General features: G+C 49.3%; 5 protein-coding genes across 6 annotated transcripts; 3 read left to right on the top strand and 2 right to left on the bottom strand.

Moving 5' to 3' along the window:
- Positions 1-140: 140 nt before the first annotated feature.
- Positions 141-4,761, top strand: LOC6547768 (little elongation complex subunit 1). The gene is made up of 2 exons (XM_026980014.1): positions 141-1,701; positions 1,759-4,761. Exons 1-2 carry the CDS (start codon positions 384-386, stop codon positions 4,680-4,682), a joined length of 4,242 nt encoding a protein of 1,413 aa, XP_026835815.1. The 5' UTR covers positions 141-383; the 3' UTR covers positions 4,683-4,761.
- On the bottom strand, positions 4,694-10,367 carry LOC6547897 (golgin subfamily A member 4). Its single transcript, XM_001976355.3, has 8 exons — positions 10,139-10,367; positions 9,862-9,949; positions 9,621-9,796; positions 9,364-9,567; positions 5,578-9,288; positions 5,444-5,515; positions 5,264-5,380; positions 4,694-5,201 (listed from the first exon to the last, which is right to left on the bottom strand). The coding sequence occupies exons 1-8, from the start codon at positions 10,220-10,222 to the stop codon at positions 5,184-5,186; spliced, it is 4,470 nt and encodes a 1,489-aa protein (XP_001976391.1). The 5' UTR covers positions 10,223-10,367; the 3' UTR covers positions 4,694-5,183.
- Positions 10,368-11,248: 881 nt separating this feature from the next.
- LOC6547898 (ATPase inhibitor A, mitochondrial) lies at positions 11,249-16,729 on the bottom strand. 2 transcript variants are annotated; one of them, XM_001976356.3, is made up of 4 exons: positions 16,621-16,729; positions 16,292-16,366; positions 15,860-16,004; positions 11,249-11,542 (listed from the first exon to the last, which is right to left on the bottom strand). In XM_001976356.3, the coding sequence occupies exons 2-4, from the start codon at positions 16,339-16,341 to the stop codon at positions 11,414-11,416; spliced, it is 324 nt and encodes a 107-aa protein (XP_001976392.1). In that variant the 5' UTR covers positions 16,342-16,366; positions 16,621-16,729; the 3' UTR covers positions 11,249-11,413. The 2 variants fall into 2 exon arrangements, with proteins under 2 accessions (XP_001976392.1, XP_026836631.1); XM_026980830.1 differs by having other exon boundaries at positions 16,572-16,666.
- LOC6547899 (protein yellow) lies at positions 11,728-13,728 on the top strand. Its single transcript, XM_001976357.3, has 3 exons — positions 11,728-12,625; positions 12,680-13,429; positions 13,485-13,728. The coding sequence occupies exons 1-3, from the start codon at positions 12,221-12,223 to the stop codon at positions 13,617-13,619; spliced, it is 1,290 nt and encodes a 429-aa protein (XP_001976393.1). The 5' UTR covers positions 11,728-12,220; the 3' UTR covers positions 13,620-13,728.
- LOC6547900 (protein yellow) lies at positions 14,408-15,838 on the top strand. The gene is made up of 2 exons (XM_001976358.3): positions 14,408-14,701; positions 14,754-15,838. The coding sequence occupies exons 1-2, from the start codon at positions 14,506-14,508 to the stop codon at positions 15,794-15,796; spliced, it is 1,239 nt and encodes a 412-aa protein (XP_001976394.1). The 5' UTR covers positions 14,408-14,505; the 3' UTR covers positions 15,797-15,838.
- Positions 16,730-16,896: the final 167 nt, after the last annotated feature.

Below are 16,896 nucleotides of genomic sequence, written 5' to 3'. Positions count from 1 at the left end.
CTCCTAAAAACAATTTAAACTTAAGATTGTCAGTAGAAGCTGTTATTGTGATTGAAGTGTGAACGACCTAAAACGCAGTAGCAAGAACGAGCTATCTGAGTGCCATAAAAAAATACCACACGTATATCGATAATATCTTAACGATAACTCAGTGAAGGAAAATGTTTTGGTGACCGGCTGCAGAGGAAAACGCGGATTTTGTTTTATTTCCCTGTTTTGTGTATTAAATCGCCAGATTCAAAGCGGAATATTGTCCAACGAGAGCCCGACTAGCGAAATGTGTTGAAAATGAGATCTTTCACTGCTTTCTGCATGGTTTAGAATCGCTGTGGCGCTTGAAAACGCAACCACGTGAAATCCAGCAACAACAAGTCTGCGGGAACATGAATTCGGACGAGTTCTCGGACTTCAATATAGATCACCTTCTGGGCACAAATGCGCCGTTGCAAGATGTTATGGTGGCGCCGTACAAGCAGGGACCGCTGCCCAGGATCAACCAGGATGTGCGCGATATGCGAAGCCGGCTGGCCGAGCGGATAGCCCAGACCGACGAGCTGATCTGCCAGGTGAAACAGCTCCAGGCCCAAAACAAACAGCTGGTGGACCTGCAGCGCACCGCCCAAGAGGTGACGGATCTGTACCACAAGGAGAAGCAGCAGAGGATCGAGCTGGAGAAGAGCGCCAAGAAGATCGGCGAGCGATGCGCACAGCTGGAAAATGAGTTGGACGCACAGGTTGGGAACTGCGAAAATCTGCAGGTGCAGTTGCAGGATCGCGGACTGCCCGTGGATGCCAAGGATGTGCTGTCCATACTCATGCAGTTGGCCCAGCGACTGGGCGACGATTGTGGGCTCTTGCGGAGGGATCAGAACATCATGAAGAAGCTAAAGGAGCACTGCAAAACGATAGACGTAAGTGTGCCCACGCCAAAGAGTCCCAATCCGCGAAGCAAACGGAAAGGGCATCAGCCCGCAGTCAACCAATCCACGCAAACCGACGAGGAACCCCCTAAGGCCAAGCCCGTACTTTGTTCCGTTGCTGTGCAGGTGGAAGGTCTGATAGAGACCCGCAACCAGGGCACGCAGCACAAAAACACCACCACAACCCGAGGAACCACTACAGCCTCCTTCATCAAACAGCACGATGTGGGCACCTGCTTTCCCGAGCCCAAGCCCCCGCCAAATATCCGGCAGATACTTGATGAAATGCTATCGTGGCGGAATGATGTTATTGAACCCATGAGCCCGCAGAGCGATCCGCAGCAGGAGTTAGAGTTAGAGGACATACCAGCCAAAGCGAGTGTGTCGACCTGCACCACACTGTGTGGTATACACCGCGAGATAGACTTCATTGCCGACCTGCCGACACAAATCAAGGTGTCTGCCTCAAGGCCGCCCTCACGAACAATGCTGGATAGTGTGAAGGAGGAGGCTAGGTCCTCCAGGGAGCTCGCCAAGGAGCTGCTGAACTTTCTACCTGAAAACCAAAGCTGCCTGACCAATCTGCCGCCGCAGGCCTTCGAGGAGCTGTGGCAGGTCTTTGGCCAAATGGTGCTAACCCTGCTGCAGAGGCGCACTAATCCGTCCATGGCCACGCCACCAAGCGTCAGCCAGGCGGATTTCACCAGCTGTTTGTATGAGCTCGTTGAGGGCACGCAGAACCAGACGAAGCACACCTCCAGTGGAAGCACCAGCAAGAGAGGTAAACCCATTCAAAACGCATCAGCAAGTGCAATAATTACGTCCACATTCACTTTAGATTTCGCCACTAGCACAGAGTGCATGGATGCTGGAACGGATCCTATCATTAAGTCGCCAAACATCAGCCACGGAGGACATATCACGCCAATTCGCCTGCCCTCCCAGCCCAAAGAACGAAAGCGGAAATCCAAGAAGCGCAAAGCGTCTATCAGATCGAAGTCGATAGCCAAGCGAAGCTGTCTGGAGATGGAGACAGTACATCTGGAAATAAACAATACGTTAGAAGTAGAGCGTGAACAAAAGCCGGAAACGGCAATCCAATTCTTAAGCAATTTGGAATCTTTTAACATGGCCAACTGTGATAATCTCGAAATGAAACTGGACGAGGAAGAACTTTATTTGCTTCAACTGACGTCCAACGCGGAAATGAAAGAAAATGAAGAAAATACTCCTGCTCAGAATTCTAATTTCCTGCTGTCAGAAAATAAGGATCAAAATCATTTGCCTGCAGTCGAAAGGGAAACAGAATCGTCTTTGAAAGAAAATGACGAGCAACAATGCCTCCTACTTGATGAAACTGAAGAACTGTTGCATAAAAAAACGTTTGAAATAAAAGAAAGTATTGGGAGCCTAACAGAATTGGCTCCAAATAAAGATGCAATGTCAACGGTAGACTCCTCAATTGAACCAAACGAAATTGAGGCGAATGCATCAGAAGACTTCGATTCGCACCTGCTTAATAGTGTCTCAAATTCGGAGAGATTTTCAATTGAAAACCTAAATGATGAAACAGTCATGGAGTTAATTCCCTGCAAAGAGCCTAAAAGCTTGTTAAACAAAAACGATGGCGAATTGTTACCGACTTCAATGATGTGCCTATTCGGTAGTGATTCTGATGTGGAATCCGAATGCAGTGTAGAGCAGATGGCTCCCGAGCTAAGTGATTCGGAAGCCAGTTTTGATGAAAGCGAAGAGGAGTGCAGACCTGCGGATGAGCAAAGCAACACCAAGAACCGAAAGAATAGTCCCTTCTTCGGCAGCGAATCAGAATCAGAAGAAAACGAGGAACGTGCGTTGGAAGCTGCTCTTATCAAAGCAGATGGAAAGCCAGAAGAGAACGAATCGGAACCGAAGTCATCTGCTGGTGCTCCCGCAGAATCATACGAGGAACTGTTAGTAGCTAAAGCTAACTTAGTAACCTTAAAGCAGCCTTTGCTCGTGGAAACCCCGGATCCAATAGTTAAAGCTTTAAACAACGCGCAGCACGCAAGTACTTGTGCCACGCCAAACTCAACGGATGAATCCGAGGATGAGGACGGTCTAGTTATCGACGAACAAATCCGTATTAGGCAGCCTGAGGAACCACCTTCGCCTGTTCCCGTAGTCGCAAAACGAAGGAGAACGCAAAGTGAGATGAAAACTTCTTCGCCCTCGACGGAAGTTCGTTTGACTCGCCAGAGAGCGAAACAACTGCTGAACGAACAGAAATCCTGCCCAGAAAAGGGTATTTCGCTCGTAGAACAAATAAGGAGACAGCTTAAACAAGCGTTTACAAGATCGGAGTCTTTGAAAAAGGATTTCACTCCTGATTTGAAGCCAGTAGAACACGAAGAGCTGAAAGCATGGCAACCAAATATAAATCTAGATCCTGTAAAGGTTACCTGTACAATTAGCGAAGAGTCACCAGCCTCCCCAGCTTCGGAGCCAATGGACGAGCTTGACCCTCCACCCGTCGAAATCCCTCTGGAGCAAGCTGCTTGCAACTGGGAATATGACCAACCCGAATCGATCGTACAACACGTACTTAAGATGGACAAGGGTCTGGAGAAGCTTAGGAAAGCGAATAGAAAAACTTTGGGGAAGACCCAACCCCAATTGTGCGCCTCGATAGGCAAATATCTTCAGGAGAACATGCAGCTGGAATCCACCTGCAGTGACTTGGCCTTGGAGATCTACAAGGTGACCAAGAGTGAAGCTGTAATCGTGAATGCAATGATTACAGTAATCTGCAAGATCGGCTTAGATGATGGTCCAGTGGAACGTCTGCTGAATGCATTGAAGTATTTGAACTTCGCGCAGAGATTTCTGGCTGAGCTAGAGGAGCGTCTATTCCGCAACACCAAAGAGCGACCAGCCACCGAGCTGGCTCTCAACTACGTCCGGCTCTACTTGAAGGCAGTTGCTCTGCAGGCGGCTATGTCACCAGGGTACGAGAATCCGGCGAGACTACTGTTGGCCAAAATTCTGTATCACTTCGACCGGGATATGCCGCCGCTAGTGCTCGAGGTGCTGCGTCAGTTTCCCACTGTGCTTCCCCACCGCGAACAGCGGGAGTACGACCACTCGGATGCCCTGATCACAGTGATTAAGCACCTGCTGATGAGCCGGCAGTACGACATGGTGGATCCGAACGGCGCCGACCGACTGCTGTTATCCAAGCTGCGCTTTGAGTACCATTTCCAGCCATTTGAGCCCACCAAACAGCAGGTCTTGGAAAACCTGGTGGGGAAGCTGAAGGCCGGCCGTGAGGAGGAGTTGGGCTACGCCTTTGCGCTCTTCTGCCGGCGATCACCGCATCTTAAAGTTGTGGAGAGCGTGGTGGGGGAACACCTTATGCCGCTCGCCACCAGTTATTGTGATATCGCTACTCAAAACAAGTCGTACGATGCCCGGCTGGTGCGTCTGCTGCACTGCATCTCCTTGGTTCTGAAGCCACTGCCCCTGGATACAGATATCTCCGCCTTCGTGGGCTTCCTGAAGCGCCTTCTCGTGGCAGTGCCACGATCTAGAGTTCAACTGGCGGCCGTGCAAGCCAGCCTTCGTCTGCAGAGATTCGGATTCAAGTACACTCTAGATGCCCTGAAGGACTACAGGCCCAACTATGAACTCGATCCGTTAACGCGGGCCATGATGCGATGCTTTGCGGAACGGAGGAGGCATTTCCGTCACGTAGCGGCCACTGGGAAGGGCCCAAGAGATTAGAGATTCCCTTGTATGAATTGCAACTATTTATTTATGTATGTACTTGTATAGATTTTGAATTAAACTAAATGCCAACTGCGCTGCGGATCTTTACAAATTTTAACTTACAACTAAAATACACAAAACGATTGCACTTAGGTTAGATTGGGGTTAAGTGGGGGACATGGGGCATGAAACGCAAGCAAGTGAATGCCGGAAACAAAGGAAAGCGTAATTAAAATGTACAAAAGTGCTTGGCATGGATTTGGACAGAAGTAGCTATAGTTCATTCGTGGACTGTACAATAACATTGATCTAGTATGGGGTATACACACACATCCGCCGCTTCTACTACTCGAAATGCCTGCAGAATCAGCCGGAACCACCCAACTCATGCGCTAGGGTGAGGTATAAGGTACTTGTGATCTCGGGCCAATCACACCGACTTCATTTCCGATCTAGAAGCGTCACCGGGCAGGGCTCCCAGTTCCAGTCTCCGCCGTAGAGAGCCATCAGTTCATGCTAGATCAGTTTGTTCAGCTGCAAGTGTTTGTATGGAGTTAGTTAACGACGTGGTATGGAACTCATAAAGCCGTCCCTACCAGAGATCTCCGCTGATGCTCCTTTTCCAGGGCAACCTGGGCCTGCTGCGGCGAGAATTTGAGCACTGCCGATATCACCTTGACAAGTGTCTCGTTGTTCGTGTTCCCAGTTAGGTACTTAGAAATGGAAGATACCAATTAGGGGTGTTTACTTGGACATTATCCAGTTTGATTGCTTACCTGGAACATGATGTTGCGCAAGTATTCAAATTCCGTGTTAGCCGGAACAGCCTCGCTGTGTTGCATGGATACCTGTCGGCAAAAAGAACGAATCAGCAATGGAATCAAGGGGTGCACCGCTGCCATAAGCTCACCAGGGTTTCATCCAGTTGCCGCGAGAGTTTCGCATTCTGCAGCTTAAGTCGCTCGTTGGACTGTTCGAGTATCAGGAAGTTCTCGCATTTTTGCTCCAGGAAGAGGTTTCGATTCGTCACGTCCTGCACCTCGTTCATAATCTCTTTAAGTTTAGTCTCTAGTTCCGCCTTCTCGCCAGCAGCGGCCGCCTCCTGGACGTTTTTGGGCGCCATGCTGGCGAGGAGTTGCTGGGCTTGTATGCCGGCTCGCAAGGTTTCCAGCTCGTTGATGCGCTCTGCCATTTGCTGGTTGTTAGCCTGCAACTCCTCGATCTCCTGCTGCATATTGGACTCCGCACCGGCGCTCTTGTGTGTGAGATCCTCCAGTTCCCGCTGCAGTCGCTCGTTGAGGCTGCGCAGGCTGTCGGAGTCCGTGGAGGCGGATGACTGGTCTTTAAGAGTAGTCAATTCTTGCTGTAGGCCTTCTACAGCAGCCTGCAGACTGGACTGTTCATCCTGGCTCTTTGTTAATTCGATTTCCTTATCGTGAAGCTGCTGCTGGACTTGAAGAAGATCCTTTTGGACCGCATCACTCTGCTGGGTGACAAAGCTTGCGTGCTCCTTCTGCCGTGTCAACTCTACTGCCTGTTCCTCGATGGCTTTCTTCAGTTCGGACACCTCTGCCGTTGCCGTCGCACTCTGCGTTTCCTTTTCGGACATTTGGGCGGCATGCTGCTCGGCCTTTTCCTGAAGAACGTACAATTCACATTGCAGGGATTTCAGTTTATCCTTCAGCTCCGCACTCTCAGCCAACTCCGTCTCCAATTGCTTCGTGTGTTTATTTAAATACTCGTTCTCGATCAGGATCTCATCGAATTTTGCCAATTTTTCTGAGGCCTCAACCTTCTCCTGTAACTGACGATCCTTTATAGCCATGGCTTCTTGAAGCTCCACCACCTGCCGGTTTTTCTGGGCTATGGACTCCTTCACTTCCTCGCGTTCCTGGCCGTGCTTAATCTTCAACTGTTCCATCTCCAACTGCAGGGCATCATTGGCTTCGTGAAGGCGCTCTACGTCGGAATTGGCTGCGCTCCAGCGAGCTTCCAATGAGGCAATTTGCGTGGTGTAGGACGAATTGGTGGCTTGCAACTTCTCCTGGATGCTCTGTTCTGTCTGCTTATAAGCATCAAGTTGCTCGCGAAGATTGCTGATCGTGGCCTGCAGCTGGGTCTCACTTTCAGTGTTCTGGGCCTCCAATTCCGCGCATCGCTCGGCTTGGTCTTTCAGCTGCTGCTCCTGTTCCCTTTGTCGCATTCTTAGCTCTAGCAGTTGTTCTTGCTGCTCCTGCAAATCTCGATCTAAACTGGCATTAAGAGACTGCAGATCCATACTGGCCGCTTGCAGGCGGTCCAGAGTGCCTTCGGTCAGCAGCTTATCCTTTTCGTAGGCATCGCATTTATCCTGCAGCGTCCGATGGTCGTGATCCATCAGTTCCTGGGCATTTTGCAGCTTCGAGTGCTCGTGCAGTACCTGTTGCAGCTTCACCTGGATCTTGCCGATCTCGTCTTGTTTTGCTTGCAGTTGGGACTCCAAATGATTCGCCTGCTCCTCCAGCAGACAGTTGCGTTCGGCCAGCTTGGTGTTTTCGCTCTGGATCTCCTCCAGCTTAGCTGAGGTCCTTTCGTCCTGGGCACTGCTGTCCACCTGCTGCTGCTGCAGTGACTCGATGCGGGATTCCAGTTTGCGCTTTTCCCGTTCCAGTTCGCTGTGTGAGTCCTGCACCTGTTGCATTTGCGCCTGCATGGTGGTAATCTCCTCCAGAATTCCGGTTACGCGTGCTTGCAACTCTTCCTTTTCGCTCTCTACTTGCCGAGAGTGACTCAATCGATCTGCCAACTCGCTTTGCAGAGCTTCGAGGCGAGCGTTTTGCTCGCTTGATTTCGCCTGGTGCTGCTCGTGTTGCTTCTTCATCTTGTTCAACTTGTTGCCGCTGGCTTTCAGATCTTTTTCCTTGGCCATCAAACTGGCCTGGCTGGTGGCCAATTCCTGGCTAAGAGCCTCCAACTGCACCTTTAGAGCAGCCACAGTTTCGCTCTCCGAGTTCGTGTGCTGATCCTGCAGTACTTGAATCTCTCGCTGTAGCTGATCCAGCTTAAGCCTATGCTGTTCCTCCTGGGAGACTTTCTCTGAACTTAAAGCGGCCAAAGACTCGCGCTCTATTTCCAGCCTCTTCTCGAGCTCGAGAGTATGTAGCTCCCGTTGCGATTGAACAGCTGCTAATTCTTCTCTTGCTTGACCAAGCTGAGCTTCCCAGTAGTTTTGTTGATGGCGCTGGCCAATTTCGAGCAACTGATCATTGTGCAAGCGCAGGTCCTGCAAACTATGCTCACTTTCGATTTTAAGCGCATTCAAACTCTGTTCCAAGGATGCGGCCTGTTCTTCTTTGGCCGAAAGTGCGGCCTGAAGGGCGCTCAGACTGAGTTCTGTAGAAAGAAGTTTTGCTTCGGCTTCGTCCTTAGCTGCACGTAGTTCATTAATCTTATCCTGGGAATCAGTACTTTGAGCTTCGCTTTGTTCATTAATGAGGCGCAATTTTTCCAGATTCACTTCGTTTTCCTTGGAAAGAGTTTTTAGCTTATCTTCCAACGTAGCGACTTGATCTTCCTGTGCTTTGTAATCATTCTTGAGGGAGTGCAAAATGTGTTCCGTGGCTAAAAGCTTCGTTTCGGTTTCGTCCTTGGCTGCTTGTAGTATCTTTTGTTTATCCTGTGCTTCGTTAGTTTGAGAATCGCTACTTTCCTTGTTTTCTCGCAGTTTATCCAAGTTTTTATCGTTTTCTTGTTTTAATTTACCCAACTGCTCTTCCCGATCCTTCAATTGTTTCTCCTTGGCTGCGTGTTCGCTTCGGAGAGATTCCAAAAGCTGATCCTTGGACAGAAGCTGAGACTCTGCATCCTGAACGGCTGCTTGAAGTTTCTTCAGTTGCTCGCTCAAATCGCTTTCTTGGTTATTTCTTTCCTCGTTCTGTTGCTGCAGTTCTATTATTTTCTGCTCGTTTTCCATTTTTATCGTTTCTAGTTGCGCTTCGAGTGTGGCCACCTGCTGCTCCTTGGTCGCATAGCTTCCTTTCAGTGTGTTCAGCAGGTGCTCTGTTGCCATAAGTTTGGCATCGACTTCCTGCTTCGTGGCCTGGAGCTTTTTAAACTGCTCCTTGGCTTCGTTGTTGTGGGACTCTCGCTGAGATTCCAACTGCTTGAGTTTCTCCTGAAGCTGACGCACCTCGGTGTCCTTCAGCTCCAGTTCCGTATGGATGGCCTGCTTTGTCTGGGCCAAAAGCAGAACGTTCTCCTCCTCTTGTTTGCGCAAAGCCTCGTATTTTTCGGACACACTTTTCAGCTGCTCTTCTCGCTCTTTAAGTAATCTCTGTAAGTCGGACACACCGGAACTACCATTGGCAGATGGCGGCGACTTTCCGGCCGACTCCTCCAGGTCGATGAGCTGTTCCGTCTCCAGCTGCTGGCCGCTTCGCTCCAGAGCCGCCGTAATATTCTCAGGATTTTCGCCCAGCAGCTGCAGCTTCGTCTGATAAGCCTGCATTTTGCAGCTCATGTCGTCCATCTCAACACGCAGCGCCTCCTCCAAATGCGCCTTGGCCTGCTGCTCCAGTGTGCACTGCTCCCTCAGCTCGCTGATCCGGCGCAGCGCCTTGTCTTGCGTCTCCACCAGCACAGACTGCAAAGCGATATTATCGGAAACATAAGTTACACAACCTTATCAATCGGACCGATTAGATAGGCAAATAGATACCCGCGCCTTGGAGCTGTCACGTTCCAGTTCCTTGTACTTTTTGGCCAGATCCGTGTACCGACAGCGGTACTTGTGGTAACGATCAAGAGACTTCTTGTACGCATCGTACAGCTGGTCCTTGGTGATCACATCCAGCCTGGCTGTTGAGGCGGAGTCATCGAACTCGCTGCTCGTCTCATCCAGATCCGATTGCAAGTGGTACACCTGGAGTAGACCGCATAATTATTTGTAATTCCGACTGCTTTTCGACCACTTACAGCTGGCGCTTCATAGGTGGGCAGGCGGAAGGACACGTCGCTGGCCATGGATGAGTTGGAGAGCTTGCGCGACCTGGAGGTGGAGCCGTTTAGGGATTGGGTCGAGCGTCCGCGCAGCGCCGATGCACTTGTGGCCGGCAGCTTTTGGATGCGATAAGGCGAGTTCTGAGGCGTGTCTGCTCGGTGAAAATATGCGTGGTATGTGAGATAAGGAACCCCAGGTGACTCATGGACTACTTACCCTCCTCCGTGATGCTGAAGAAGTTCTCATTGTTGCTGGTGTTCGTTTCCGAATTGGGTGTTGTGCTCGACGATGAGCTCACGGCGGCCTGGGAAAAAAGGGCAAGGAAGAGTCATGAGCAGCTGGTCCCTTCATTTGTGCACCCAGATTTGGGTCACAATCGCACCATTGGGGACCCCTTCACCGACACATATGCAATTCCGTGTCTGTGTGCGTATGTTTTCCTCAATTTGCATTTTTCATTGACAAGCCGCCCCGCCCCCGCACCCAAAAATACCTGTGCAGCATTCGCAAATTGCTGGAACTTCGATGGCGACGCCTTCACCTCCTCGATCAGCTTATTCTTCAGGTTGGCAAACATTTCGGGGGCCTGCTGCGCTCTTTTTCAACTGGCTGCGCTACCTGGTTTAAGCACTATGCAATTTGTAATTAAAAAACATCTAAATAAATACGTGTCTGCATATGTTCATTCAACGGTCACACTACCGATACACTCGGGAGTTATCGATAACAAACGGAGGTTTTACTAGAGACGAACGCACTTGCGGGTCATAAAGTTCATAAATGTGACGAAAAATGTTGATATTTTTTTGTATATATAATTTAACTTTTGTATTTAATATCTGAAAGAGTCGCACTTAATAATATCTTATAAATAAACAAAACATGTTTTACCAAATATTCCGTGTTATTTCACTGTCTTCCTCGGTTCAAGATATTTTCGACAGGTGGCGTTCGTGGTCTTAAAAAATCTATAGAAACCTGAAAGGCCGACCGTCGTTTAAGTTTCAGGTGTAGAAAGTCCCTAGGTGGGTATTCAAGTTTTTCTAACAATACTATTATAATGAACTGTTTACACGCTAAAAACTGAATGAAAGCTGGTCAAGTTTGCTAATTAGGCAATGATTTAGCATTTTAAGTAGCCACTCGTATTTGGGGAATCCACATGTTGTGAGGAGCACAACATTATTTCAGCACCCTACAGCTTGTTTTTCTACGAAGAATATGTCGCTTATGTTTAACTATTGGATTTAGTAGTAGTACTTTGGGATAACATTTTTAATCTTTAATACGTTTACGTAGAAAGTTTTAATTAATAAGTAGTTCTTATAAGTGAATTTTCATGTAAGTTCTATTTTAAAATTGTTAATAATTGAAACACAGTCTTCTTTAAAAATGTTCTTATAGTTTGTTTTCCTTATAAGTTAATTGGTTTTCAGTCGAAAATGAATGAAGACGATAAGGCTATTGACGAGTCAATTATGAAGAAATACACCATGCAACTTTATGGTTCTGTAACGAAGCTATTACTTGGGATACACGTCTATAATCTTTAGTAACCTGTTTCCAGCACGAGCTAAAATCTTTCGTCACATTAACACTGGGATTAAAGCATTCAAAATATGGATGGTTTATTGACGCACTATTCAAATACACATATCATTTTTAGGTAGTAAGCACTTGGGAACATACAAAAGAAAGTGAAATGCATTTTAGTAAATGTCTCGAGTTCATCCGTCTGTGCGGTCGCCTTCTTCCGGTGTATCAACGCTCACTTGTTCAGGTTGTTGAGGAACTCCTTGTGGCGCTGAATGGCCTCCTCGTGCTCCTTGATCTGCTGGTGGTGGAACTCAGCCTGGTGGATCTGGTCGTTCTTGAGGCGATCCAGCTGCTCCCTTTGCTGCAACGAAGCAAACCAATATGGATTCCCGATTAGCCGGTGCGAATACAATTAGTGGTAGTAAGTCGTAAAAAGCTAATTGCTGGTTAGCTAAGCCCGCCCACCCTTCAAGATCCCCAGCAATAATGGACTGTCATTATTAGCTGCCAGCCATATAAGAGGCTTACTATAAGAGCCAATATTTGGTTAACAACTTTCAGCACGAACCCGTCACACGAGCCGACAAAAGTTCGGATATCGCCTGGGTGACCAAGACAAACAGTCGACGGAAGTCTGTAAAGAGTGCGAAAAATATCGGGGGAAAACCACCTGCCAATGAACCTGAATCAGCATCGATACCCCAGCATTGTGTGCCGTTCTGCCTGCTCGTCTTCAGGCCTTCAAGCCTGTTTTCAGTTGATAGTTGGCTACCGAAGTGAGACGTCGAAGAAAGTGTCGTCAGATCGGGGTCATCGTATTCAATAATTCCGCGTCGTTAGCCCGCATCTGGGCAAATACAGACCCTTGCTCTTAATTGTTCGTCCAGAAGTTGACAAAGCCAGGCCGCGCTCCACTCTCCTCGATCTCCGCCAGCCAACCTGCCTCTCTGGCACTTATCAGCGCGTCAGGAACCAACTGGGTTGATAAGCAGCTGCCCTTAGTTCGAGCAGAACATTTAGCATCCAACTCTGCTACGGAATGGTGCCCCTCTGGATACTGCTGATCGCCTTTTCGCTGGCCCAGGGGTATGGCGCCGGCGGTAGCGGATCGCGTCCCGTGCGCACAGTGGAAACGCTGACGCAGTGGGGCCAGCTGGAGTTCGGATTTCCTACGGCCCAGGATCGGGAGAACGCGCAGGCGGCGGGTAATCTGGTGCCCGAGAACGGCACTCCCATCGACGTGCAGCCTCAGTATATGGCCAATGGCCAGATCAGGCTGTTCACTACCATTCCACGATTCGTCACGGGCATTCCCTACACGTTGGCCACCGTTTCGACGACGCAGGGCAGGAATGGCCCTCTGCTGCAACCGTATCCCAACTACTCCTGGCACAATGCCAACGGCGAGGACTGCGATCTGATAACTTCCGCCTTCAGAGTGGCTGTAAGTGCGAAATTGTCATACAGCTGAGCTTTTCCTACACTGAATCTCTTCCAGATCACCGAGTGCAACCAGATGTGGGTGATTGATTCGGGTGTAATTGGAACTACTCAGCAATGTCCGCCGCAGTTGCTGCAGTTTGACCTGGCCACCGATCGCCTGCTGCATCGCTTCCGCTTTGCGAACAACACATACATCCCAAGTGGGTCCCTCTTTATCACACCAAGTGTGCTCGTCCAGGATCCTCCGCCTAGGGGAACTTGCAGTCGCACCATGATTTATGTGGCCGATGTGAGCTACCATGGCTTGGTGGTTTATGACCACCAGGCGCAGACATCCTGGCGGGCAGAGAACCGCTTCATGTATCCCGATCCGGATTACGGCAAGCACACCATAGCGGGCGAGAGCTTCTACCTGATGGACGGCATGTTTGCGCTGAACAATGACAAGCGCAATCTGTACTTCCATCCGCTTGCCAGTGCAGGTGAGTACTCTGTGCCTTTGAGGGTTTTGAACCGGCAAGAGAACTGGGCTAATGGGCCGGACGTTCTGCCGGAGGAGTTCAAGCTGCTGGGCAGGCGGCGGAGCGAGTGCGCCGCATCTGCCATCGATGACAGAAATAACGTCTACTGCGTCACCCTCAATCCCGTCAAGCTCTTTGTGTGGAACGTGAACGTGCCGTATAATTCGCGAAACTTTGGTAATCTGCCGGCCAAGTCCGATGAGCTTCAGTTCGTCAGCGGCATGAAGGTGGTGCGGAATCGAGAGGGGCAGGAGGAACTCTGGATGCTCTCCAATCGTTTCCAGGTTTGTGGTTGAGTAGGCTTTAGTTTGCTACATAAACTGATGATCGTTCCCTTAGAAAATCGCCGCAGGTACGCTGAACTCAAACGAAGTCAACTTCCGCATTCTGCGCCGCAAGTTGGATGATGTTCAGGGAGGCGTCTTCTTCTCCAACGACGAAGATCTAACCAATCGTCTGGTGTTTAGCCAGTGATTTTGTAAATCCACTAAATTGATGTATGTAAATATTATTTTTGTTGTGCATTTTACTGGGGGATCGTCGCAAATTCCGCGTCTAATAACAGACAGTCTTGAATTGTAAAGATTTCGCAAGTATTCATTATCTTGAAAAATTTACATTTTATGACTGCGAAACATTTAAATTTACCCTAATGATTAAACCTTGCCCAAAAAGCCATATAAAGGCACATAAAAACGATCAAATTGGTTTGAGAAAGCTCAAAGCCTTCGAAGAAATGGAGACTACTTGATAAAAGGTTTTGTGGGAAATGCGAATTAAGTTCGTAATGAATCAGTTTGGCTCGTCCCAGGCTTTACTGTATTATTTTGATTTTCAAATTTCTTGCGGCATGAATTTGTGGCAAAGTTCAGGGTCGCTTGTTATCGCCACAAGTCCGTACTCCCAACAGTCTAGTCCCGCAGGCCAGTAGAAGCCTCAGTGGCTTGAGATTAGACCTGATTTCCCGCTATCAACTGACCTTAACCGTTTTGGGCAGCAGCAGCAACGATTGGAACTGGATTGCGAACTAAATTGTACTGACTGGATAACTGATCACACTTAATGGGGCGACGAACCGAGCAAACGGTCCGAATGGGTGGCGTGCATAATTAGCCAACACCAGCAACTTGTTTTCCGAGGTGGACACCAGTAAACAGTAAACAATCTGCCATGGCTCGACCAGAATTTCAGTGCACAGTGTTTTGGGTGTGCAATTAAACCAGTTACAAAAGCTGACCCGCTTAGCCTGCTGAGTGGCTGGCTGGATTAGAAAGACATGGACCCGCAGTTCGGCGCGCATGTGCAGTATCCGCTTGGTCTTTAAGTGGAGCAGTTGTCGCGAAAGTGAAAGGATTACGGCATGGAGCGTTGGATTGTCTACGGTGTCTGCTGTTGCTGGTGGCTGGCAGCATCCGGCCAGGCTTTGGAAAGTGTCTTTGGAGCCTATAATCTGGAGCTGGAGTTCCCATCCCCCCAGGAAAGGGAGCGAGCGCTGAGGGAGGGGCTATACGATCCAGCCAGCGTAATCCCAATCGATGTGGACGTCTACTATAAGCGTGAGAGTTCTCCCTTTCAGCACAAACGCTTGCTTTATTTGCTCTCCTTTAGATGGCGATGCCACGCCCTCGATATTTGTGACCATTCCGCGTTTCGCCAAGGGCGTTCCATACTCTCTGGCCTATGTCACAAACGAAATGCGACCGAACGGAACTCTCCTGCAGGCTTATCCCAGCTACGAGTGGCACAAATCCCACGGAGCCGATTGCAATGGCTTGACTTCGGTTTACCGCACCCAGATAGACGAGTGCGGGCGCATGTGGATCCTGGACAGCGGGGAGATCGACTTCATTCAGCACTGCCCGCCGCAGCTGTACGCCATTGACTTGGAGAGCGGAAAAGTTGTGCATCAGTACAAGATGCCCAAGCGATTGTACAAGGAGGGCGTAAGTCGCTTTGTCACGCCCACCGTGGAGCTGGATCCGCACAACTGCGATGTGGGATTCGTGTACATGGCGGACTCCATTGGAGATGGCATTGTGGTGTATGACGTGGCAGCCCAGCAGTCATGGCGGATTGAGAACAAGTTTACGTATCCCCATCCAGACTTCGGCACATTCACGATAGCAGGCGAGAGCTTCCAGCTGTGGGATGGCACTGTGTCCACTACTATAACGCCCCACGGATTGGGTGGCCGGCGGATGATGTACTTCCACTCGCTCTCCAGCGAGTGGCAAATGGCCATTCCGCTAGATGTGGTTAACAACGGCAGCAACTGGCGACTTAATGATGTGAGCGCTGCCTTGGATCAGTTCCAGTTGCTGGGCAAGCGGGGAAGTCAATGCGTTGCGGCGGCCATGAGCGAGTCCGGCTTCCTGATCTGCGGCCTGGTCCAACCAGCCAGCATTTTGGCTTGGAACATCCGGTCCAGCTACAGCCATCAGAATCTGGTCATGCTGGTGGAGGATGAGCAACGCCTGCAGTTCGCCAGCGGCCTGAAGATAGTGCGGAATCACGACGGCAAGGAGGAACTGTGGGTGCTGTCGAATCGGCTGCAGAAAGCCTTCGGATCGGGTCTTGACTACAAGGAGATCAACTTTCGCATACAAAAGTGCGGGCTTCAGGAGCTGCTCGGCGGCAGGCCCTGCTACTAAGTTGCTTTCTATTGCTGCTCAATAAATCTAATGATAAAATGAGTCGGTCTCTGGGTTACTCACCTTCTTGTAGAAGTACTCCTCCTCGCGGGCAGCCTCCAGCTTGCCAAAGGCTCCTCCTGCTTCGCGGATGGATCCACCGCCGCCACCCCCCTTGCCGGCGCCACTGCCGAGGTCACCCACCTGGCTGCCGCTCATCTTGGCCAGCCTGCGGAGCGGAAAACGGAGGGGAACAATAAGAATCTTCTGGTTTTGAGGAGTTACGCAACAGTGAAGTCAGCATAGCCCGCACACACACATGCGCGCAGGGTGAAAGCGATTTTGATGGGATCGAAATTGTTTATCTTATCGCACATTGAGGAAAGTGTAAGTGCGGGGTATACATAACACTTTGAATATGGCGAATGAGAAATGAGTGCTGGTGTGCTCTGTTAATTCTTGTAAGCCAATTAGCAGGTAGTTATGTACGAGTGTGAAATGTGGGTAGAAACTCACTGGACTCCTGCGGGGTACAGGCGGGATGCACTACGACGTACGACGAACATGCTGTTTGAATCTTAGGTAGTTAAGCTGCAAAAGAGAAGCACAGTAAATACAATGTATTAGGCAAACTCCCTTACGCAAAGTAGTTATGCGAAGTAACTGTAAAGCTGTCCGCTTAAAAAGCAGAGTGCATTGAACTTCTCCAGCCCAGTCGCAATGAAAGCGCCGCTATTTATAGCCGATTCTTTGTTTGCATAAAATATACGAATATATACACGAGTACCCAACGTACATATTCGATTTAATGCCGGAAAAGTGCGGCGCGATTGAACTCTACTTACTTTTTTTGCGACGACAAAAGTTTTCTGCAGGGTGACCGTAGGCGCACACTTAAATAATACCTTCGCGGCAGAGTGTGCACAATCGGCTTAGGCTATCGAATATTTGGGCTAACGATAACAGCTTCGATGTCGATGTTAGTCGATAGCGTTAATCACGTTACAAATATAACAATGTTCTCAACTAACTTTCTTTTGTTTCTTTTGGTAAATATGGTACAAATATAACAATGTTCTCAACTAACTTTCTTTTGTTGTTTCTTTTGGTAAATATTGGTA

Source organism: Drosophila erecta, unplaced genomic scaffold, assembly GCF_003286155.1.
Source record: "Drosophila erecta strain 14021-0224.00,06,07 unplaced genomic scaffold, DereRS2 tig00000092-arrow-pilon, whole genome shotgun sequence".
NCBI lineage: Eukaryota > Metazoa > Arthropoda > Insecta > Diptera > Drosophilidae > Drosophila > Drosophila erecta.
The sequence above is the reverse complement of the archived record's forward strand: the minus strand, read 5'-3'. Positions and strand labels throughout refer to the sequence as shown.

What these genes read in the sequence shown, in the direction of transcription:
- LOC6547898 (XM_001976356.3), bottom strand. Translation starts at nt 16,341, where the DNA reads ATGTTCGTCGTACGTCGTAGTGCATCCCGCCTGTACCCCGCAGGAGTC. An exon ending in CTGTACCCCGCAGGAGTCCA is followed by an intron (nt 16,005 to 16,291) that starts GTGAGTTTCTAC and finishes TCCGCTCCGCAG; the next exon opens with GCTGGCCAAGATGAGCGGCA. An exon ending in AGGAGTACTTCTACAAGAAG is followed by an intron (nt 11,543 to 15,859) that starts GTGAGTAACCCA and finishes GCTTCGTTGCAG; the next exon opens with CAAAGGGAGCAGCTGGATCG.
- LOC6547768 (XM_026980014.1), top strand. Translation starts at nt 384, where the DNA reads ATGAATTCGGACGAGTTCTCGGACTTCAATATAGATCACCTTCTGGGC. An exon ending in TGGAAGCACCAGCAAGAGAG is followed by an intron (nt 1,702 to 1,758) that starts GTAAACCCATTC and finishes CATTCACTTTAG; the next exon opens with ATTTCGCCACTAGCACAGAG.
- LOC6547899 (XM_001976357.3), top strand. Translation starts at nt 12,221, where the DNA reads ATGGTGCCCCTCTGGATACTGCTGATCGCCTTTTCGCTGGCCCAGGGG. An exon ending in CTTCCGCCTTCAGAGTGGCT is followed by an intron (nt 12,626 to 12,679) that starts GTAAGTGCGAAA and finishes AATCTCTTCCAG; the next exon opens with ATCACCGAGTGCAACCAGAT. An exon ending in TGCTCTCCAATCGTTTCCAG is followed by an intron (nt 13,430 to 13,484) that starts GTTTGTGGTTGA and finishes TCGTTCCCTTAG; the next exon opens with AAAATCGCCGCAGGTACGCT.
- LOC6547900 (XM_001976358.3), top strand. Translation starts at nt 14,506, where the DNA reads ATGGAGCGTTGGATTGTCTACGGTGTCTGCTGTTGCTGGTGGCTGGCA. An exon ending in TGTGGACGTCTACTATAAGC is followed by an intron (nt 14,702 to 14,753) that starts GTGAGAGTTCTC and finishes GCTCTCCTTTAG; the next exon opens with ATGGCGATGCCACGCCCTCG.
- LOC6547897 (XM_001976355.3), bottom strand. Translation starts at nt 10,222, where the DNA reads ATGTTTGCCAACCTGAAGAATAAGCTGATCGAGGAGGTGAAGGCGTCG. An exon ending in CCACCTATGAAGCGCCAGCT is followed by an intron (nt 9,568 to 9,620) that starts GTAAGTGGTCGA and finishes GGTCTACTCCAG; the next exon opens with GTGTACCACTTGCAATCGGA. An exon ending in TGCGCAACATCATGTTCCAG is followed by an intron (nt 5,381 to 5,443) that starts GTAAGCAATCAA and finishes TCCATTTCTAAG; the next exon opens with TACCTAACTGGGAACACGAA.